This window comes from Bufo bufo, chromosome 2, assembly GCF_905171765.1.
Source record: "Bufo bufo chromosome 2, aBufBuf1.1, whole genome shotgun sequence".
In the NCBI taxonomy this organism is placed as follows: Eukaryota; Metazoa; Chordata; class Amphibia; order Anura; family Bufonidae; genus Bufo; species Bufo bufo.
This window is the reverse complement of record NC_053390.1, coordinates 278324534-278349364: the sequence shown is the minus strand read 5'-3', so window position 1 is coordinate 278349364 and position 24831 is coordinate 278324534. Positions and strand designations below refer to the sequence as shown.

The following is a 24831-nucleotide window of genomic DNA, read 5'->3' as shown; positions in this document are numbered from 1 at the left end:
AACTCCCCTGGGCCTGAACAAGGGGACGCCATGATGACCACGCCGCCGGTGAGTGACACTATAGCCGGCGCAGCTGCAATCATTAGAGGTCCTGCAGATAGGTCTCAGAGTACTGCCTTAGACCAGGCAATATTTAATGTGGCAGCTGTGGCAGACCCACTGCAGAACTTCTCATGTACCGACCAAACAGTATCTGAGAATACACTTAAGGCCATGATGACGGCCGTCCATCATTCACTTATTTCGCAATTGCAACAAGTTGCTGCTTCCATTACATCTTCCGTGGACGACATGGGCTCAAGGGTGAACCATATTGAAAATAAGACGGGTGAATTAGCCAACTCCCACAATGAGCTTATCGATGCTCACTACTCTCTGGAGGATGAGGTTGCAGGGTTGAAAGCCAAAATGGCCGACCTGGAGGACAGAAATAGACGCAACAACCTAAAATTTAGGGTCCATTCACACGTCCGTTGTTTCTTTCCTGATCTGTTCCGTTTTTTGCTGAACAGATCTGGACCAGATCTGGACCCATTCATTTTCAATGGGTCCTGAAAAAAAACGGACAGCTCAATGTCTGATTTTTTTTCAGGACCCATTGAAAATGAATGGGTCCAGATCTGGTCTAGATCTGTTCAGCAAAAAACGGAACAGATCAGGAAAGAAACAACGGACGTGTGAATGGACCCTTAAGGGAATCCCAGATACAGTACCCCCTGCCAATCTGCAGCAATTCCTGGGAGACATGCTTAGGCTGATATTTCCAGACAAAAATCCCCAGTTGCTCCTGATTGATAGGGCCCATCATTTGCCCAAACCGAAGCATATACCATCATCGCCTAAAGATGTTATTGTGCGATTCCACTTTTATTGTGTGAAAGAAGATCTGGTAACCTACATCAGGAAAAAACCAAAGTTTGCCAGCTCCATTCCAGGACATTCAAGTATTCGCGGACCTTTCGCAAGCCACCCTACAAGCTAGAAAGTCGTGATAAGGACAGAGTGCAACATCATTCCAAGTTTTCCATGCATGGGGAAGGGGGTGATCAGGAGTGATGCTGTGCAGGGAAAACAAGTAACAGGACACAGAGCTAATTTAGCGCCACAGCATCTTCGTTCTTAGGGTTAGTGGGGGTCTGACCTCTGTGATTTGCAATTACTTTGGCAAGAATCCATTTAACAGCCTCTTCTTTTAGTGAGATCCCTTTGTGAACCCTGTCTGTTAGCAATTTCACAAATCAGTACTGAAGGGATAAAGAGAAAAACTTTCTCTTTGCTTCTTTATTCAAGGCATCAGTGCTTTCACTGTCTAGACTTCACTTTACAATCATATTTTGTAGATGCACATATTTAATTTTAGGAATGTTTCTAGTAAGTAGAATCAGGTATTCGGGCTAAAAGTAATCAGCATAGTTATTACAATATGACAGAAGGAAATGAAAAGCAGATTCGTCATTGTTCCGCAGACAGAGGATTTTGGGTCTTTTGGATAATAATTGTTTAGTCTATTCACTACACTTTAAAGCGGACATGTCAGGAGCTTCATTCTGCCAGAACCCCAAGCAGCATGAATTACATAGCAGCTTGTAGCCAGGTAGCCTCTTGGCAGCCTGGTGAGTCTGTGGTGAGCACTGTGGCTTTATCTTGCTGGGGTCCTGTGTATTATTCCCCAAAAAAGTGCCACTCTAGCACATAAGACTGCTGAGGTCAGTGATTGACTGCAGACAGGTGCTGTTTTTATTTTTTTAATTGGGCACAGGTTTAAAGAATTGGGCTGGCCACTTCTTTAAATAATAGTGGACCCATCTCTGAACCTTGAAGTACACCTCTTTGGAATAGTATATGCTGCACTTTAAGATATTCAGTTAATGTGGAGGCATGTAAAGCTAGATTCATTTCTTTTTTTTTATTAAAGAGGCACTTCCACAAACATTTTTATTCTCTGGCCTGTTAGAAAGCTACATGACATAAATTGTAGATAAGAAAATCCTTTTACAGGTGACTGTAGTTATAAGTTATTCTCTCCCTTCTGGTCCTCAGCTGTGTCATGTGACCAACACTCTGAGGGACATTTATTAAGCTCTTTCACAGATCAAGGCACATGCCAAGTATGCACCATAATCTGTGATTTTTTAAGCTTCTCAACACTTTTCTGAAGTGCTGAGGAAAGGGGGCATGACTTAGCTGCAGCGGGTGGGGCTTTGTGCCACCCGCCACATCTGCTATAGTCTGCAGTCAAGACTTTCTGGCGAAAGTTATAGTAAAAGTCTATGCTAGCCTGCAGCTGGCATAGACATCAGTTTCTGGCACACAGCATGCCAGTCGGTCAACCCTAGTAATGATATGAGAGACGCTAACAGCTCACCAATTAGTGCAGGACACATGTGTTGTTGCCTCTCGTGGCCGAGCTTCCAACTCTCATTTTTCAGCAGTATATTTTCCCACATGCAGCAAGGGTTTCACAGGAATGTCTGCACCAGATTACAACTTTTCCTTGGCCTGCCTGGTCACCAGATTTATCGCCAATCGAGCATTTATGCGACCAGCTGGGAGGCCAGCTTTGGTAACCTACGAGTGTGCCGGATGTACAGGCCCAGCTGCAACATTTGTGGGCAAATGTACCACAATACACCATAAGGTTGGGCATTGGCGTCCATGCCCAACCATATCTCATCTTGTATCCAGGCGAGGTGGCCCAACAGGGTACTAGAGCCTCCTTTCAATTGTACCGTTTTCCCCAATAAACTTATCCTTTTGCTCTAATATTGTAATCACTTACAGTGCATTCGGAAAGTCCTCAGACCCTTTCACTTTTTTCACATTTTGTTATTTTGTGGCTTTGTGCTAAAATAAAAAATGCAAGTTTACCTTCATGAATTTGCACTTAGTACCTCATAATGAGAAAGTGAAAATGGAATTTTAGAAATTTTTGCAAATGTGTTAAAAAAGAAAAACTAAAATTCAATATGGACCTAAGTATTCACCCCCTTTGCTATGACACTTGAAATCTATCATTAGGGGCCTCCTGTTTCTTGTAATCTATTTTGAGATGTTCTTACACCTTGGCTGGAGTCCACCTGTAGTAAATTCAGTTGATTTGATATGATTTGGAAAGACACAACCCTGTCTATATAAATCCTCACAGCTGACAATGCATATCAGAGCAAAAACCAAATCATGAGGAGGAAAGAAGTGCCTGTAGCGTTCAAAGACACGATTGTATGAAGGCACAGATCTGGAAAAATTCTACTGCTCTGAAAATTCTTAAGAGCACAGTGTCTTCAATAATTCTTGAATGGAAGAGGTTTGGAACAACCAGGACTCCTCTTAGGGTTGGCTGGCCGAAGCCTTAGCTAACTAAGTAATTGGAGGAGAAGGTGACCAAGAACCCAATTGTCACTCTGGCTGAGCTCCAAAGATCCTGTGTGCAGATGGGAGAAACTTCCAGAAGGTCGACCATCAAGATTGAACTTTTTGGCCTTAAAGGATAACTGTCACATTTAGACCCTAATTTCAATTTTCATATATGTAGTTACTAATAACATGATATTCCAGAATCAGTTACTATTAGACTGACTTACCCCATATTTAATAAGATTCAGCCCTTTGCAACCAGTCTGCATAAAACTGCAATTTCACTATTCAGTTAAGATGGCCTCCACTGCCCTCACCCTGAGGCTAATCCCGCCTGCCCTCACTAGCCAGTAACAATAGCCCCCCAAAAGTGTCAATAACCAGAGCCAGGGGTGTAGCTGAAGGCTCATGGGCCCTGGTGCGAGAGTTCAGCTTGGGTCCCCCTTCCCTCAGTGCTTTGTGGCCAGGAGCAGGGAAGCACATAGCCTTTGTGCTCCCTGAGGCAAAAATTGAAACAGCACTCCTCCCATGTCAAATTCTTGACCTAACCCTTTCCCCCCAGCCAGAGGTGTAACTTGACCAGCATGCACTTTCTATAATACCAATGTCTTCTTATGTGGTCCAAGGGTCTTTGGGCCCCCTCAGGCTCCTGGGCCCGGTAGCGACTGCTACCTCTGCACCCCCTATAGCTATGCCCCTGACCAGAGCCCTCCCCCTAAAGGGTTAATCTCCTGCAGCACAAAGGCGTCATCTTACCACATGTTTCTTTCATTTATACACTGAGCAGATGGCAGATCTCCCTTCCATGTTGTGCGCTGCTTCTACTCTGCATTCTCCAGCTCTGCTGAGTGAGGGAGCGTCTGCCAAGCGCAGGGACAGGGAGAAGTGCACACAGCCCAGGCACTGTTATCAGCTGCTGGGGAGGACCTGGCTTTAATCATTTACTTACAGTCCCTGGCTGTCAGTAATGTGACCTTGCGAGCAGCCTGCTTCTGCGTGCTCCGTCCTTCAACAGATAGACGGACCATGCCTAGCAACCCTATTTTAAGCACAGGTAAAAGTAGGCAGTACAGGGAACAAAAATGTGGAATTAAGGGGTAATTGAATACACAGTGAAAAGTTGAAATAGGGCCACCAAGGTGATATTAATCACCACAATCCAATACTCAAAAAAATAATAATACGACAGTTATCCTTTAATTCTAAGCATCATCTCTGGAAAAAAACACTCTGCTCATCACCTGCCCAATATCATCTTTACCGTAAGATATGGTGGTGGCATCATCGTTATTTGGGGTTCTTTTTCAGTGTCTGAGACAGGGAGACTGGTCAGGATTGAGGGAAAGCTGAATGGAGCAAAGCACAGAGATCCTGATACAGAATGCACTAGCCCTCAGACTGGGCCAAAGATTAATTTTCCAACAAGACAATGACCCTTAACACACAACCAAAACAAGACAAGAGCGACTTAGGGACAACTCTGTGAATGTCTTTGAGTGACCCAACAAGAGCCCTGACTAGAACCCAATCGAATATCTCTGGAGAGACCTCAACATGGCTGTCCACCAACGGTCCTCATCCAACCTGACAGAGCTTGAGAGGTTCTTCAGAGAAGAATGGAAGATAATCCCAAAATCCAGGTATGCAAACCTTGTGGCATCATACCCAAGAGGAGTTTGTCATTATTAGGAATGTTGAGGAAAAACTAGATTTAATTTTTTTTTATTTTAACACAAGGCTGAACATAATAAAATGTGAAAAAGTTAAAGGGTTTGAAGACTTTCTAAATTCACTGTACATCATCATTACATTCACACAAAGTTGAATTCAATTCCAACAACCCCTTGGTGCATTATTTTTTGTCAGTGAATGTATATTAGATATTATTCTCTAGTGATAATTGTTATCAGTATTACTACTGGACTTCATATTTTACTCTATGTTAAGGGTATGAAAAGGATAGGGACGATGTAAAATGTAAATTTTATTTGTGTGTTTGTGATGTGTTTGGTATGACTTATTTTGTTCTGTGATCTCGACACTGGTAAATGTTTGGGTCATGGTGTCTATTAATGGCCTATTTAGGCACTGAGGGGTGTTTAATGAGCAAGAGCTCATATTCACAATTTTATTTTGGAGAAAAAAGACCTCCATATGTGATGGGTGAAGGAGGTTGATCACAGAAGTCCATGTAATTCTCTTGTAGTCATGTACAGCCACACAAAGAGAGACAATCTGATATCTCAGCCCTCCAAAGGGGGGCTGGGCTGCTTTCTCCTGGCATATCTGGGACTATATAAATCGTGAGTTAGATCACTTAGAAATTGGGTTTGGAGGAAAAGTTGCATGTATATGCAGCTTTCACTGAGACCCCTTAATAAGGTTTTTAACTCACAGTTTATTACCCATGCGCCTGGTATTGTTTTGAAGCTGAGAATATCAGTTTTAAAACAGGACCTGGCTTCTGGTTGTCGTACAGAATTTCCAAGCATCTTCAATTATGGAATAATCCTGAATTCCCGCAGGGTTATAGGAATAAACAGTTTGAAGAATGGAGACGGAAAGGGATTCTGTATGTGAAGCATCTATTACATGAATCGGAGCCTAGGTGGCTATCTGGAGAGGAATTGATTACTAAGTTCTCTTTGTCTTCCTTTCAAACTATTCAGTGGTCTCAAGTGAAGGTGTCAGTAATAAATCAGTTGGTGTTGGTGCAGAAGGAAGTTCGCAAAAATATTTTGGATAAGATTTTAGACTTGGGAGGTGGGAAGATCTCGATTTCTACAATTTATGCTGACATGAGGAGAGAGGATGGGACTGTGGATAGGAATAATTCATTAGGTAAATGGGCGGAGCAATTAGAAGATGGGGATATTGAGCAGAAGATAATAAAAGGATGGGAGGTGGTTAGGAGACATGTAGTTAATGAGTCTTGGAGGGACTTATGTATAGGGCTATTTATGGCTTTAATATCCCGCCTCATCCGGCTAAACCAGACAGGATTACAAATTGCCCTAAATGTGGACTAAGTTTCTCGGATCTATTCCATGGAATTTGGTCATGTCCCATGAGTAAAAGGTTGTGGAAGGACGTAGGGAGCTTGATCCGGGGGATCTGGGGAAGGGAGTTTCCATTGTCTGCCAAATTATATTTATTCCATTATGAGGAGGGAGAGGTAGGACAGTTACCCCGGTTGTTTCATACGATATGTATGTTAGTGAAACGTAGTCTCTGCAGCATTGGCTTCAAGTTGACACTCCAGGGTTACAGGTTATAATAGAACAATTAAAACGTGTCTTTTTTCTGGAAAGGCTGAACTCTCTTGCGACAAAGGAAAAACAGGCTAAAGGGTTATTTCAGAAATGGAAACCGTTTATTGAACATTGTATGTCAAGTGCAGAAATTCAGCTGATTATAAAACCGTTCACACTTACAGAATGGTATCTAGTGGGACAATTGAAGGGAACACTAGGTCGTCTGTCGCTCAGGTCTGTGAACTCTTCATAACTTTACGTGGGAGTGGTGCTTTAATATATTATTATATATTGATTGTGTATTTGATCTGCACTATATCAGTGTATACTATATGCCCTTATGTTTGCTTTTAAAATGTTTCTTTTGCTCTCATATTGTCAGTCTGTGTTCAGAGATGTATACTCTGAATGTTTTGTATGTTTTGTTGATGAAAAAAATAAATAAAAAAAAATTACACAGCCTTAGATCCTGCCATCATTAACAAGGACATATGAAATACATCCTTGGCTACGAATAACCACACCGCAAGGATATATGACATAAGTCCTTGACAGGGAAAGTATTAAAGGGTTTTCAACCTTATATATATATATTGCTCACCTATGCTCCCAATAGGTCATTAATATCAGAATGGTGAGGGTACAACACCTGGAACCCCCGCTAATCAGCTGTTTATGTGGCACTGGAAACATAACAGTGGATGGAGCCAGAAGCAGAAGGCTCCTTACACTGTGCAGTGGCCTTGGTGATGCATTGGAGCTCAAATTCCATTCTTTTTACAAGCATTCTTGTCTTTAAGTAGCCTGTTTAGCTTAGCTCTAATGTTCTATTTTTATATGATTCTTGGTCTTTAGTAGTAATTTCTGTTGTACATGGAAGTTGCAGTGCATGGGCTACTTTATTCAAATGTCATTTTACTTTAGGCACATTAACTGTTGTTTGAATAAAGAATGTTTGGCAGTGATTTAATTCTTCTGACAGCTTAATTTCCTTATGTTGTTATAGTAGCTCAGCTTTAAACTTTGTTATGCAGATCTTTAACCCTTTCAGGACCAAGCCATTTTTCACCTTTATACCCAGGCCATACCCAGGACATGTCTTTAAAACACTTTTACTTATCCAGGCCATTGATTGTTTTATCGTCACATATTGTACTTCATGACTGGGGTAAAATTGAGTCAGAAAATAAAAATTTTATTTATAAAAAAATACCAAATTTACCAAAAATTTGGAAAAATTAGCAAATTTCCAAATTTCAATTTCTCTACTGTTATAATATATAGTAATAACTCCAAAAATAGTTACTACTTTACATTCCCCATATGTCTACTTCATGCTTGAATCATTTTGTGAATGCCATTTTATTTTTTGGGGACGTTAGAAGCCTTAGGCTGGGTTCACACGGGCGTTGCGTGTGCAAAGTGTTTTTATGCGTTTTGCACACGCGTGAGAAAAATCGGCATGTTTGGTACCCAAACCCGAACTTCTTCACAGAAGTTCGGGTTTGGGTTAGGCGTTGTGTAGATTTTATTATTTTCCCTTTATAACATGGTTATAAGGGAAAATAATAGCATTCTTAATACAGAATGCTTAGTCAAATAGTGATGGAGGGGTTAAAACATAAAATAAAATGAAACTCACCTTAATCCAATTGTTCGCGCAGCCCGGCTTCTCTTCTTTCTTTTTCTTTGAGGAAAAGGACCTGTGGTGATGTCACTGCGCTCATCACATGGTCCCCCACATGATCCATCACCATGTTTAATTTTAATATTTTTTAACCCCTCCATCACTATTTTACTAAGCATTCTGTATTAAGAATGCGATTATTTTCCCTTATAACCATGTTGCGGCGATACCTAATACAGTATGTATACTTTATTTCTTTTTTATGTGTTACACAATAACAGCATTTTTGAATTTAAAAAAAATCATGTTTCAGTGTCTTAATATTCTGAGAGCCCTAGTTTATTTTTATTTTTTTGGGTGAATGTCTTAGGTAGGGTTCATTTTTTGCAGGATGAGATGACTGTTTGATTGACACTATTTTGGGGTGCGTATGACTTTTTGATCGCTTGGTATTACACTTTTTGTGATGTAAGGTGACAAAAAAATGGCTTTTTTTTTACAACGTTTTTATTTATTTTTTTACGGTGTTAACCTGAGGGGTTAGGTCATGTGATATTTTTAGAGAGCAGGTCGTTACGGACGTGGCAATACCTAATCTGTATACTTTTTTTTATTTATGTAAGTTTTACACAATGATATCAGTTTTGAAACAAAACAAAATAATGTTATAGTGTCTCCATAGTCTGAGAGCCATAGTTTTTTCAGTTTTTTGGGCAATTGTCTTAGGTAGGGTATAATTTTTTGGGGATAAGATGATGGTTTGATTGCCACTATTTTGGGGTGCATATGATTTTTTGATTGCTTGCTATTACACTTTTTGTGATGTAAGGTGACAATAAATGGCTTTTTTGACACCGTTTTTATTTTTATTTTTTTATGGTGTTCACCTAAGGGGTTAGGTCATGTGGTATTTTTATAGAGCAGGTTGTTAATGTTTTAGTGACTCCATAGTCTGAGAGCCATATATTTGGGGGGCATATGCCTTTTTAATTGCTTGGTGTTGCACTTTTAGTGATGTAAGGTGACAAAAAAATGGTTGCTTCCTCCCTGCACGGACATCGCATGTGCCGCGGTCAGCGCTGACCGCGGTCGTGCAGGTGTTAATGCGCCAGCATCGGTGATTTCACCGATTCCGGCGCATACAGCAGGAATCCGGCTATCAGTGACTTCCGGACCTCTGCCGCGGATTGGGCGGGCGCAGCTCCTGCAGCCGCCCGATCAGCGCGCCGCTGGGCATTAAGTCACGTCCAGTTGCGCCGTACATGTACGCTGCTGGGCGTTAAGGGGTTAAACGTTAATGGTGATGGTTGTTTCAACAAACTTTACATAAATCTGTGGTACAGTTGAATATAATACATTTTGTAATATATCTTAGAGGAAAATGCTTATTCATCCCCCCCATCCTAAACTAACATTCTCTGCTAAGTTCTCCTGCTGTCAGCTCACTGAAGGATCAGATTACATAGAAGACTATGGAGAGGGGAGTGGGAGGAGGAGTGAGCAGCAGTAAGAGAGAAGAAACAAATAGCTTATTTAAAGAGTCTATGAGGAGGGAGAAAGAATGCTGCTAGAGAGAAAGTAATTTTTCTATGTTAAGATATATTGCAAAGTTACTTATATTCACCTGTACTATTGATTTATGCAAACTTGGTTGAAATCACAGTGACCATTATAAGGGGACCTAAACATTTGCTAAAACCTTGATGGTGAAGCAGTGCGTCTCAGAGCACTCTACATGTTTAGGTTTCAACGCCTCTGCCCAGATTTTATAGCATGAGAAGTACGGACCCATAGAAAGTATATGAGATCCATACTCCACACATTGGAAAAGACAAGCATAGACAATGAAATCCCAATGTGCTGGTGAATCTTTGTCATTTCTGGAAAGCTTTAGGTACCCTTTAACATACTTTTTTACACTTTGCAGAATGTGTACATTTCTTTGCCATGCTATTAAGGTTTCTTAGAAGTAGATCTTTTTCATGTTGGGGCATTTGTGAACATGTAACCACTATGCGTGTAACCATTAAAGGGATTTTCCAAGATTTTTTAACTGATGACCACTCTTCTGCATAGGTCATCAGTGGGAGTCCCGAGCTGTTAGCACTGGGGCCTTCTCATTAGCACTGCGACCTTATCTCAGCTTATCAAACACAGCGGCGTACATTGTATAGCGGCTGTGCTTGGTATCGCAGCTCAGCCCCATTCACTTCAGTGGGGCTGAGCTGAGCCTAGGCCATGTGACTGATGAACGTTATGTCACGGCAAAGCTGAGAGAAGGCTGTGGCACTACTGTAACTGCTGGTTCCTTCTCTAACAGCTGATTGTCGAGGGTACAGGGTTTCAGATCCCCATTGATCGGATACTGATCACCTATCCAGGGGATAGATCATCAGGTAAAAAAAAAATTAAAACCCCTTTAAAAACATTTCACTTTTAATCTTTTGGTGCATTTCAGAACAATTTCTAATATACCCTTGCCTACATTATGTCTAAAAGTGTTTAAATTTGTTTTAGTCCCATCAATAGAAAATATCTATTAATCAGAAACTTAAGGCTGTTATCTAAGTGGCCCCTGGTTTTCACCTTTTCCACCCTATGCAGGGATTTGGTCTCTGCTGCAGGGAATCTACCAGGCTGCCACCTCTTGGAGTAGTCTCCGTTCAGTGACAGCTGACCCAGGCTGGTCAAGAGACAGCAGTGCTTGGCACCAAAGGGGGCAGTCAGTGGACAAGCCAAGATCAGGGTTGGCAGAATTTGTTCAATCCTGTAACCGTGTTAAATTTTTTTGACAGGCAGCACATGGCCAGTACAATGAACAGGCAGGGATCAGGTGAGATATTTCTCTGCCTCCTTCTTGTTTAAAACATCCACACAACTGTTATGTTAAGGAATTAATCCCTGGAGACTTTTGCGGTATTTGAGGCCTCAGGACAGGATGAACTGTAGCCAGACACCATGACATTTGGACACCCAATGTAGGACCTGCCTGTCCTAGTCGATCACCAGAGCACGGTGGCAAAGCCATATTAACTCCAGTGCTCAGATTGATATCTCCGAATGCAGGACTCCCACCTGGAGATCCATAGGTACAGTAGCATATAGGACAGCTTTTAAGAGAAGTACTCAGTTGATGGAAACTATAGCCAAGGATTTTTCAAGGCATACTGTGGGTATATGTTACCCAATAACTATAGTATAGGTTCAAGTTGTTGCAGCATCTGTGCTGGTGCTCCTCTATACACAACTTAACTCTATCTGGAGAAGCTGATGAGGAGGGGAGCATTGGCCTCTAGAAGTAATGTGCCAGTAGTGAAGTTCTCTCCCGAACAGATTACTGGAGAAGTTTCCTGAAGCGGTGATCTAAGCGACTGGCCAGCGTGATCAGTTCGTCAAAAGAGATGGTAAATTCCAACCTGCCAACTTGTCTTTGATTTGGCCTGCCAGACCCTCCCCAAAAAAGGCCCACTGGGTCATCATTGTTATAGGGCAACTCCAAAGACAGGGTACGGAACTGGATTGCATACTGCCTGCCAATTAAGTTGCCCTAGTGAAGGCATGACAAGGAAAATGCTGCAAAGGCCATCTGGTCAGGTTCCTCATAGAACTTACGCAAGGTCAACAAAAATTTAGGGAGTCTCCTCATTGACAGAGGGGTGTGACCTAGGTAGGAGGGGCCTTAGGAAGGCAACGTTGGCACAATTTGTAGGGAACTGTTGGGTATGTAATTCAAAAGGTGTTCTGCATTAGTTCAAGAAGCCAAGGCAGGTTTTGGGGTCTCCCACATAAGGTGATGGGTCATGGTAGATGAAATCCGCATGCAAACCAGTCCACACTACAGTGCCGCAGTTCAGGACAATCTGCACACAATGCAGACACACTGACCCATTGAAACAGCTTGGTAATGGGCTTCATGAGTATTTTGGCAATTTAACAACAGATTTAATTTCATTCTATTTTTAGTCGCTGATTAGATCATTATGAGTTCATACACAGCACAACATTATACAGCATATAGCATTCACCATATCCTTCATATGCATGTAAACTGAGCACAGCTTTAACTTATAAAGCACCCATACAACATTGACTTTTATTTGTTTCATTGTGAGATGCTGTGAAATATGGATTTTATTTACCTTACATATAACTGATTGAAATACTTCATATGACTGATTGAAAGATTTTAGATATCCAACTACACCCTTTCAACCCATACAGGGATCTGGTTTCCACAGTGGGAGAACCACCGAGCAACCACCATTTGGCGAAGTTTCTGTTCAGTGACTACTGACAAAGGCTAGTCAAGAGAAAGTGATGCATGGCATCAAAAGCCTAGACAGTCGAGGTCATCGAGTAAACAGGATATAGCTTGCAGCAGACAGCACAATGTCAGTAAAATAAACAGGCAGAGGTCAGGGTGGGCGAAACAAGTACAGTACGGTCAATACACAGAGGACAAGCAAGGAAGATCAGACAACACTAAACACCTTTGCAGAGGCTAGCAAGCTCGGAACCTTTTTGTTCAGGCACTCTCCCACAAGGGAAGATGCATTAAAAAGGGACTTTCATGGGATTATGTGTTACAAACTGGTATGCTTACTAGGGATCGACCGATTATCGATGTTACCAATATTATCGGTCGATATTCAGGATTTTGAATGTTTTCGGTATCTGCATCTATTTTGCCGATATTCCGATAACGAATCGGGAACACGGATGTCAGCGCGATCCGTGTTCCCTCAGCAGCACAGGGGAGAAGGAAGCAGTGTCTCCCTCCCCCCTGTGCTGCTGCTGTCGCAGCCACCAGTGAGAACAGGGAGGACAAGAGGAGGGGAGGGGCTGTGGCCACTGCGCCACCAATGAAGATAACTCTCTCATTAATTCATATACAGGAGGCGGGAGCTGGCTGCAGAATCACATAGCCGGCTCCCGACCTCTATGACAAGTAGCTGCGATCTGCGGTAGTTAACCCCTCAGGTGCCGCATCTGAGGGGTTAATTGCCGCAGATCGCAGCTACCGCTCATAGAGGTCGGGAGCCGGCTATGTGATTCTGCAGCCAGCTCCCGCCTCCTGTATATGAATTAATGAGAGAGTTATCTTCATTGGTGGGACAGAGCACCCCCCCAAACCCCGGTATTAAAAACATTGGTGGCGCAGTGCGCCCCCCCCCACCCAAGCCCCCCAGTATTAATCATTGGTGGCGCAGTGCGCCCCCCCCACTCCCACCCCAGTATTAATAACATTGGTGGCGCAGTGCGCCCCCCCACCCAAGCCCCCCAGTATTATTCATTAGTGGCAGTGACCACAGGGTCCCCTCTCCCCTCCTCCTCAGTGGCAGTTCCCATCGGAGCCCCAGCTGTGTAACCCTGGGGCTCCGATCGGTTACCATGGCAGCCAGGATGCTATTGAAGCCCTGGCTGCCATAGTTAGCTCCCTGCTGCTGTGTTCACAAATTACAGAGCAGCAGGGACAGTGTGAGGTCCTATTCACCCTGATAGAGCTCTATCAGGGTGAATAGGACAAGGGTTTTAGTCCCAAAGGGGGCTAAAAGTTAGTAAAAAAATAATAATATAAAAAAAACACCAAAATATTAAGTATAAATGAAAATGAAACATTTACAGCAAAAAAAAACTACACGTTAACAATAAACCTATTCATTTTCAGCAGATTTGTGTAGGAATTATTTTTTTTTTTTCAAAAATGAAAATTCACTGAATATCAGTATAAATTATCGGCTATCGGCCTAAAAGTTCACAGATTATCGGTATCGGCTCTAAAAAATCAATATCGGGCGGTTCCTACAGATGCCAGCACTTTTTTTTTCTAAAATACCGCTCCATTCCGCCGCTTTGTCCCCCGTTGTTTATCTCGCCTGATATGTTCGTTTAGACCATCAGTACAGAGAGGAGGAGATATTTGGTTTTCTCAATGGGCGTCTCCTTCTCCCTGGCTGTAGCGCTGTCCAATCGCAGCAGAAGAAAAAACAGCTCATCTTCTCCCTGACTATGACGCTCTCTGCTGCGATTGGACCGCGCTACAGCCAGGGAGAAGGAGACGCCCATTGAGAAAACCAAATGTCTCCTTCTCCCTGTACCGATGGTCTAAATTAACATATCAGGCGCCAAAAACAGCAGGGACACAGCGGCGGAATGGAGGGGTATTTTAGAAAAAAATGAAGTGCTTTCATCTGTAGGGGCCAGCCTATCTGGTAAGCATACCAGTTTGTAACACATAATCCCATTAAATGTCCTTTTTATAATACCCAGGGAATGGCAGCTATAGGCTTGGGACTGGTTAGGACGTGTACTGCTTTTTAAGTGCCAGAGAGATTTCATATGCACCCTGCTGGCAGAGGGGACTGCAAGCAGGAAGTGAGAGGCCCCATCCCCAGTGTGAAGTGGAGAGGCCCAGTACTACTCCGATGACTGTGCCTTCTGTGAAGGAGATGCCTTTCCTCTGGCAAATATCCAGTGATCATTGGCTTCCTTTCCTTGAGCATTAAATCATTTTAGGTTCCAGTACAGTGCTGTGCTGTTCTTCTGTCCAAGATAAACTGGTTTTCTCCTGACCTATTGCTGACAATGTCCACCACCTGCCAGGACCTTTCACATGTGTACAGTTCTGCCAGAACTTGGTTCCGACCCTGCCTTTTTTTTGTTTGTAGAAAAGTACTTTGCATACCCTGGCCTCTGCCCATCTGACTAGGTCTCTACCTGCCTACTTGGTGGCACTGGTGCCATTTTGCCAAGTTTCACATCAGTGGTTGCTAATGGAGCAGTGTGGACATACAATCTGTGCAGCAGGTTTGCACAGGAGGCCAGAGAGGAGAGTGGCCCATCTCAGTCAAAAGCAGTAACTATTGGTAGCTGTATGCCTGCTCCTGAGGTCCAACATGAGATCTTTTTAGCTTGATTTTCAAGGGCCAGATTACATTTTTATGACTTTTAGCATTTTTATACCTCTCACTCCAGTTTTTGAAAAGTCGGTGAGAAAGTGGGTGTAGTTGGCTATGTTAATGAGATTTATTACTGGGATTTTTTTTAAATAAAAGTCGCAAAAAAAGTACCAAAGCCTCTCAATAAGAATATGGTGCAGAACACTGAAGTAGCATTTCTAGGCAAAAGTGATAGGTTTAAAGATGTGCCAAATGTAACAAATAACGTGTGCTATTTGATAAATTTGTCACAAAATAGGCCAATGCAGACCCAAGGAATATTGACTTCAAATATTACCCTTCTGATAAATTCCCCCAATAAACCCTTATTTTGTGACTTTTTGAAGCCGGAATTCTGGAGTGCAGGGTGTGATATTTTACTCTGCGCATAGCGATGAATTTCTGGCTTCTAAAAGAGGCTTTGTGACTTTTATGAGTTACTTCCATAAAAACTTAGCAACTTTTTGAGCACCAGTGCCATTTACAGATTTGGAGTAAAAATTTGGTCAGAATTACAGAGTAGATCAATTTTGTGTCACATTTATGAAGTGCCACCTTTATAAGAAGTCACAACTTCACACCAAACATCCCCCAGGCATCCCATTACTGAAATAGGTGCAACCACATTGCACTTGCACCAAATTTATTATTACTGTACATCATTTTCAAAAATTTTGTGCTGGTGCGCATAGCAACTCCAATGTAAAAACTAACCTAAAATACAACTACAATGATACATTCCCTCCATAATATTTGTATCCATTGCCATGATGCTGACTTGGGAATAACAGTCATTTGCTGTCAATATTCCAGTTAAAGAGGTTGTCCCACAAAAAATATTCTTCAGTTTTCAAATCAGCACCTAGATCTGAATACTTTTGTATTTGCATGTAATAAAATTTTTTGTATAGCCACTGAATTATTCAATAAAATGTATCTGTATAGCGCAATTTGCTGTTTGTTCTTTTTCTTATTTCTTTGTCCGACTCACTAAGTAGGCCGCACATGCTCAGTTTCATCCTTCAACTGCCTCCTGAGCTGTGATAGGGAGAGCATGGACACGCCCCTCAGCTGCAGCAGAAAAGACACTCCCCTTGACCTGCACAAAGCAGGTTCTAGCTTTGTTAGAAATAGATTGTCATGTACGGTATGATCTCTAATTTTCATCTTTTACATCAATCATGGGGTAAACCCTTTAACCCGTTTGCTACGGCGCTGGAGTGATGTGTAAACATGGTGCCCGCTCTCTACTTGTAATAAAACTAGTCTATTACATGGTTCTAAAACCGGTCATTTTTCATATTTTTTTTTCCCTTTGTGGCTTTAATCAAAGCAGTAGCTCAAAGCAAATTGGTTCAAGTGCATCTGTGAAGACACCTGTGTTACAGAAAGCTTCTACATAATTTTGTTTCTATGGTATAAAGCAGGATACAGCCTTGATGTGTGCAAATCATGTAAAGACTGTAAAGGCAATTTTTTTCTGCTGTATTTTCTATGTACTGTATGTGTGTGACAACATAAACTTTTGTGACACACAAGTAGAAATAACTATAATTACATATGTGCATTTGTACAAGAATAAAGAATATTCACACAACTGTATATTTTTTTCTTAATTTAGGTTTTATTAAGTTTTTGCAGTATAACAATATAAAACAATTGCAAATTCAAGTGCAATGAACATTTCAAGTATGATCTCCTTCTATACCTATAGTGGGTATATAAAACCCGACATAAGGCAATATAAATCACGGAATAATATGAGGTAGAAATGCCCAAGTGGACATGTAGCTTATGATAGTGGAAAAACAGACGAGACATTAGACAAGGGGTCAGGGGGGAGGAAAGGAAGGAGAAGGGAAAGGTTTACATTTTCTTTAGAAGAGGTTAGACCTGCGCATCCCGAAATGAGGCTGAGGAGCGAAAGGCTTCCCAGGGGCTCCAAGTCTACAACTGTATTTTTTATCCACTTCCGATCCGACTTTTTTGCAGATCACACACCCACTCAATTCATTTTTTGGGACCGCAAAAATACGAACAGCACACGGATGTCAACCGGCCGAGTCACAAATTATAGAACATGTCCTCTTTTTGTCAGTTTTGCGGACAGGAAGAGGCATTTTTAAAATAGGGCATGCGAAAAGTGTGGGATGCATCCATATTTTGCCGACTTGCGATCTGCAGACAGCAAAACGGATACGATCATGTGAATGTATGTAGATTTGTCATTTTGCTGAAGTCTTTCAGTTGACATTTTATTCCAGCTGGCACTACTCATAGGAAACTAATGCCAATTCATTGGTGGTGCATAGTGTCAAACAACAAACAAAACACAATGAAGTGAAATCCACAGCACTCACCGCTATGGACCAGTCTTAATTGTCCATGCTTCATCACAGGTAGACAGACACATACTGTATGCACTGTTCTAGCGCCATTTTGCATCAATGAGAAATGCTTGTTGGCTGATGCATATTTGTCTGGAATGAAGCACTGAAAATAAACATTTCTACAGTTTGTATAGGTTCCAAAAGAAAGACAGCACACTAATAATACTCTTAAAGGGTTAAGGGCCAGCTTAGGGCCTAGGGAGTAGTGCCTGCTTTGGCACCCGGGGTGGGTCCTTCTCTGGCACCCCTTCCCCCAAATACTTTAAACAATTGTACCACCTCACAATAGCATTGCCTTCATTGTACAACCTTCACAATAATGCAATCCACATTGTGCCTATCTTAAAGTACTTATCCCTTCTTTGTGTCGCTTTCACAGTAGTAATGCCCTATCTGTGCCCCTTTCACAGTGGTAATACCATCATTGTGCCCCCTGACAGAATTTATGCCCTCTCTGTGCCCCCTTCGCAGTAGTAATGCACTTTGTGGCCCCTTCACAGTAGTAATGCCCTTTGTGCCTCCTTCACAGTAGTAATGCCCATTGTGCCCCCTTCACAGTATTAATGCCCACTCTGTGCCCCCATAATAGTTATTCTGCCTCACAGTAGTTATGCCCTCTATGTGCCCCCTTCACATTACTAATGCACTCTGGGCCCCCTTCACAGTAGTAATGCCCACTCTGTGCCCCATAACAGTTATGCCCCTTCACAGTAGTAATGCCCTCTGTGCCCCTTCACAGTAGTAATACCCATTGTGCCCCCTTCATAGTAGTAATACCCATTGTGCCCCATCATAGTAGTAATACCCATTGTGCCCCATCATAGTAGTAATGCCCATTGTGCCGCCATCATAGTAACAATGCCCATTGTGCCCCTTCATAGTAATAATGCCCTCTGTGCGCTTTTATAGTAGTAATGCCCTCTGTGCCCCCTTTATAGTAGCAATGTCCTCTCTTCCCTCTTTATAGTAGCAATGCCTTCTGTGTCCCCTTTATAGTAGCAATGCCCTCTGTGCCCACTTTATAGTAGCAATGCCCTCTTTGTAGTAGTAATATCCTCTCCTCTGTGTCCCCTTTGTAGTAGTAATGCCCTCTCTGTGCCCCCTTTGTAGTAGTAATGTCCTCTCCTCTGTGCCCCCTTTGTAGTAGTAATGCCCGCTGTGTTAAAAAAAAAAAAAAACAATGCACAAGAAACACAGTAACTACTCACCGGGATCCCCTGCAGACACAGATCACGCTGCAACCCTGTGTGGGAGGAGCTTAGACAGATTCTCGGGCTACAGGCTTCTCCTACACAGGCCGGCAACGCGATCTGTGCCTGCAGGCTGAATGGTGGAGCAGGGAGAAGTCTCCCTACCTCACCATTCTGTGTGCAGCCGGCCTGAAGGAGAGAAGGAGCGCGGGAGCTGAGCAGTCAGTGAGTGACAGGACCACAACTCCCATCTGTATTGATGGAAGCGCTCATTGCTTCTGGCACCCTCCTGACAGCGGGCACCTGGGGCGGACATTTTTAGCACAACACCCAAAAACTTAAGTGTATTTTATTGGGATTTTATGTGATAGTCCAAAACACAAAGTAGCAAGTGAAAGTTAAAACAAGATGATACATGTCTTTTGGGTTATGTCTGAACCAGCTTTGTACATCTAAAGGCTGAAATTTTGCCCATTCTTATTTGCAAAATAGCTCAAGCTCAATCAGATTGGATGGAGAGCATCTGTGAACAGCAATTTTCAAGTCTTGCCATAGATTCTCAATAATGGGATTTAGGTCTGGACTTTTCTGACTGACTATTCTAACACATGAATATGTTTTGATCTTAACCGTTCCATTGTATGCTTAAGGAGACGTGTTATCTTCACTTTCAATTGCTTTTCAGTGGCTTTTATTTCAGGATATCACAATGAGTTAAGAAATTTGAGTTAAGAGTTTGAGTGCTAACACTGCTACATCCGTAGCTCTGGCTGTATGTTTAAGGTTGTTGTCCTACTGGAAGGCAAACCTCTGCTTCAGTCTCGTCTTTTGCAGCCTCTACCACGTTTTCCTCCAGGATTGCCCTGTATTTAGGTCCATCCATCTTCCCATCAACTCTGATCAGCTTCCCTGTCCTTGCTGAAGAAAAGCATCTCACACCATGACCACCATGTTTCACGGTGGGGATGGTGTGTTCAGGGTGATGTGCAGTGTAAGGCTACTTTCACATTAGTGTTTTCAATTCCGCGATTGAGATCCGTCATAGGATTGTCAATGGGGACAAAACTGAACAAAACGGAATGCTCCAAAATGCATTCCGTTCCGTTTGGTTGCGTCCCCATCGCGGAGAGAAAAATGCTGCAAGCAGCGATGTCCTGACACACAATGTAAGTCAATGGGGACGGATCCGTTTTCTCTGACACAATCTGGCACAATAGAAAATGGATCCGTCCCCCATTGACTTTTAATAGTGTTCAAGATGGATCCGTCATGGCTATAGAAGACATAATACAACCGGATCCATTCATGATAGATGCATGCGGTTGTATTATTGTAACGGAAGCGTTTTTGCAGATGCCATGACAGATCCACAAAAAACGTTAATGTGAAAGTAGCCTTAGCGGAAAGCCACAAATAGCGCTTTGACCAAAAAGTTCAACTTTGGTCTCATCTGGCCAGAGCACCTTCTTCCACGTTTGCTGTATCACCTACATGGCATGTGGCAAACTGCAAAAGGGACTTCTTATGGCTTGCTTTCAAAAATGGCTTTCTTCCTGCCATTCTTCCATAAAGGCCAGATTGGTGGAGCACATGACTAATAGTTGTCCTGTGGACAGATTCTCCCACCTGAGCTGTGGATCTCTGCAGCTCCTCCAGAATGACCATGCTTTTGCTTTGCTGTGAGGCAAAGTAACAAAAAATTGAAATTCAGAAATTTCATCTCCATTTGCCATTAACAAAGTTTGTAAAATCAGTTTTGAATACCTTGAGGGGTGTATTTTCTTAAATGGGGTCACTTTTTGGAGTTTCTACTCTAGGGGTACATCAGGGGGGGCTTCAAAAACAGTCAAGCAAGAACTGCCTTCCAAAAACCATATGGCGTTCCTTTCCTGCTGCGCCCTGCCGTGTGGCCATACAGCAGTTTACGACCACATATGGGGCTTTTCTGTAAACTACAGAATCAGGGCAATAAATATTGATTTTTTTTGGCTGTTAACCCTTGCTTTGTTACCGGAAAAAATGGATTAAAATGGAAAATTTGCCAAAAAATAGCTGTTTTGGCACCGTTTAAATTTTTTATTATTTACAACGTTCAACTGACAGGTTAGATCATGTGCTATTTTTATAGAGCAGGTTCTTACTGATGCAGGGATACCTTATATGTTTACTTTTTTTAATGTATTTAAGTTTTACACAATAATATCATTTTTGAAACCAAGAAAAATCATTTTAGTGTCTCCATAGTCTGAGAGCCATATTTTTTTTAAGTTTTTGGGCGATTGTCTTAGGTAGGGGCTCATTATTTGCGGGATGACATGATGGTTAGATTGGTACTATTTTAGGATGCATATGCCTTTTTGATCGCTTGCTATTACACTTTTTGTGATGTAAGGTGACAAAAAATTGCTTTTTTGACACCGTTTTTATTTAGTTTTTTTGAAGGTGTTCATCTGAGGGGTTAGGTCATGTGACATGTTTATAGAGCCGTTCGATACGGACGCGGCGATACCTAATATGTGTACTTTTCTTTTTTTCCCTAATTTAAAAAAATAATAATTTTACTTTGTTTTGGGAAAAGGACACTTTTTTTTATTTACTTGAAACTTTAAATTTTTTTGTAAAACTTTATTTATTTTACTTTTTTTTTACACTTTATTTTTTGCCCCACTCTGGGACTTCAACTTTTGGGGTCTGATCCCCTTTACAATGCATTCAAATACTTCTCCGATTCGGGGGGGGGGGGGGGGGGGGTTCACAGGACCCCCCTCGGCATTGTCACAGAGTGCCTGCTGAATGATTTCAGCAGGCACTCTGTTCCAATCACCACCCGCCGCGCGGCGGTGATCAGAAATACACAGGACGTACAGGTACGCCCTGTGTCCTTAAGGACTCGGACATCAGGGCGTACCTGTACGCCCCGTGTCCGCAAGAGGTTAATGAACTCACCATCACCACCTCCTCAAGCATAGAGTTCCATAGTTTCACTGCTCTTACCGTAAAGAATCCTCTTCTATGTTTGTGTACAAACCTTCTTTCCTCCAGACGCAGAGGATGTCCCCTCGTCACAGTCACAATCCTAGGAATAAATAGATGATGGGAGAGATCTCTGTACGGACCCCTGATATATTTATACATAGTAATTAGATCTCCCCTCAGTCGTCTTTTTTCTAAAGTAAATGACCCTAATGTTGATAATCTTTCAGGGTACTGTAGTTGCCCCATTCCAGTTATTACTTTAGTTGCCCTCCTCTGGACCCTCTCCAGCTCTGCTATGTCTGCCTTGTTCACAGGAGCCCAGAACTGTAGACAGTACTCCATGTGTGGTCTGACTAGTGATTTGTAAAGTGGTAGGACTATGTTCTCATCACGGGCATCTATGCCCCTTTTGATGCAGCCCATCATCTTATTGGCCTTGGCAGCAGCTGCCTGACACTGGTTTTTACTGCTTAGTTTGCTGTTTATTAAAATTCCTAGGTCCTTTTCCATGTCAGTGTTACCCAGTGTTTTACCATTTAGTGTGTACAGGTGATTTGCATTATTCCTTCCCAAGTGCATAACCTTACATTTGTCTGTGTTAAACCTCATCTGCCACTTATCTGCCCAAGCCTCCAATCTATCCAGATCCATCTGTAGCTGTATATTGTCCACTTCAGTGTTAATTACTTTACACAGTTTAGTGTCATCTGCAAAAATAAATAAATAAAGGGGAAAGAAAAAACTGTCTTGACTACCTCCTCCTCCTCAACTGCCGCTTACACCTACATCGCCACGTCCTACTCCACTTTGACCTCCGCCTTCTAGTTCAAGATTATTATTACATATTTTTTTTTATATTCTATGTTATTCCCTATCCACATTTGCTTGCAGGGCAATTGTCCTGCTCTTACCCTTATTTTGCTTCCTTTTGCAGCCCTCTAGCCCTTACTATGATGATTTTACAGCCATTTTAGTGCACCAAAGTTCAGGTCCCTATTGACTTCAATGGGATTCGAGTTCGGCTCCCGAGCCCGAACTTTGACCCGAAGTTTGTCCGAACCTGGCGAACTGAACATCCATGGGTCCACTCATCCCTACTGGTTTCTCCTCTATAATAATCCCTGGTTACAGCCTCAAGAAATGAAAGTGTTTAGATAACTTTGTATCTATGTTGAGGACCCATGTCTGTGAAGTTTCTCATTCATCCAGGTCATCGTATATCAGTAGTAATAAATCAGAGCAACTGAATTTGTATTTCCTCTTAAATACATTTCACTAGTCATCTGACTATCTCAGTTAGGACCCATGTTATAAAAAATATATGTGTTGTGCATTCTACTTTTATAAGGCTACTTTCACATCAGCATTATTGTTATACAGTTTTGAGATCCAGCAGGGGATCTGAAAATCACAGCAAAACGCTTCCATACTAATAATTCAACCGGCTGCTTCTATTCAGAACAGATCCAGTTGTATTATATTAAAAATGAAGAAACGGATTCCGGCACTAAAACCATTAACTTACATGTTTTTCGATGCCGGTTCCAGCTTGTTCAGTTTCCCATGCCACATACAAAAACGCTGCTTTCAGCGATTTTGTGTCCTGCATGGGAACGCAACAAAGCAGAACTGAATGTATTCTGGTGTACTCCGTTCAGGTTTGTTCAGTTTTGTCCACATTGACAATGAATAGGGACAAAACTGAAGCGTTCTTCTGTGGTTTTGAGACCCTGTGCCAGATCTCAAAACCAGACAGCACAACACTGATGGGAAAGTAGCCAAATATCCATGCAAAATTTAACAATCGTTAACTTGTTAAAGTTTGCTACAATTATTTATTTCACTGAAGTTAAAGATTGGTTTATATGGAGTGATGCATGTGGAAAAAACTATTGTGGTATAATAGGGCAGGCTATTCCATCACCTTAATTCAACAGTTTTTGGTCTTTTATAGGTTAAACAGATTATGGAGGAAGCAGTTACAAGGAAATTTGTCCATGAAGACAGCAGCCACATCATCTCTTTTTGTGGTAAGGCCTCAAGCTCCTTTTTGTGGTTATGTCTATAACATTTGTAGGAATACTAATTCTTTACGCACAGCAGTAGTTTGCCTCTTGGTCAAATAATGTACAGCGTCACTGAATGTGATTTACATGTGATTTCTTTTTCCAGTTCATCCTGTGATTTTTATCATGTTTGACAACAGGTGTGGTAATTTGCAAAAAACAAACAAACAATAGAACCTTTTTTTGGTCACACTGCAAACTGCTGGTAAGATGCTGCAGGACACCTTCCATCAGTGGTTCAAGTCAAGAATCATTGGAAAAAATTACTCTAAATTCAGTGGTTGGGTAATAGCAAGAAAATGAAGAGTCGAAATAAGAACAAATGGCTGAAACTCCAGTGCACAGAGCTGGAAAGAGCTCCGCCAAAACTGAGCTCCAGGCTATGTATGGAGTTACATGGATTTACTATACAGCAGAGCGTAAGAGAGCGGATCACAGACCTGGGGTGAAGGTGGGGGTTCTTTTTGAGGGGATAGGGCATTTTTTCTAATGGAATGCTTTTCTCTTCTTTACCTGCCTGCACTATATTTCTGGATGGACCTATGCGATGTGGTCCTACCTGTTTGATATATAAATGTAAAAAAGCTACCTTAACTATAATGAAAATCCAATAATGATGTGTTTCAGGGTCAAGCCCCTTTGTCAGATTGATAGGACATACGGTACACACAAAATGTATGTAAACCATATCGGGTAGGAGATGGCATTGACTCCTTTCAATATACCTTGATGCTCATATGATATATATATATATATGGAGAGTATACATTTTGACCCTAAAATGCATTATTAGGCTGTCATTTTATTAAAAATGTTCCTGTTCTCCCTCAACACTTGAATCTGTTCAAATATACTTTATATACATGCATACAATTGTTGTGACTTCCAACTCTATACATTTTATTTACTGTGCTATAGACTACACAGTGTAGTGGTTATTTTATCGTTAAAAGCTACAGCATAGACACACTACAAATCTGAAATTATATAGGCACGCCGTGTGGGTTTACTTGTATCAAACATACACATTTTTAGC

The 24831-nt window shown here is 41.9% G+C and overlaps 1 protein-coding gene across 1 annotated transcript in view; it reads left to right on the top strand.

Moving 5' to 3' along the window:
- Positions 1-24831, top strand: part of SGSM1 (small G protein signaling modulator 1) — a 273270-nt gene that overhangs the window by 82429 nt on the left and 166010 nt on the right. Inside the window, exon 3 of the mRNA XM_040419686.1 lies at positions 23684-23759. Coding sequence (XP_040275620.1) covers positions 23684-23759 — 76 coding nt within the window. The remainder of the gene's footprint in view (positions 1-23683; positions 23760-24831) is intronic.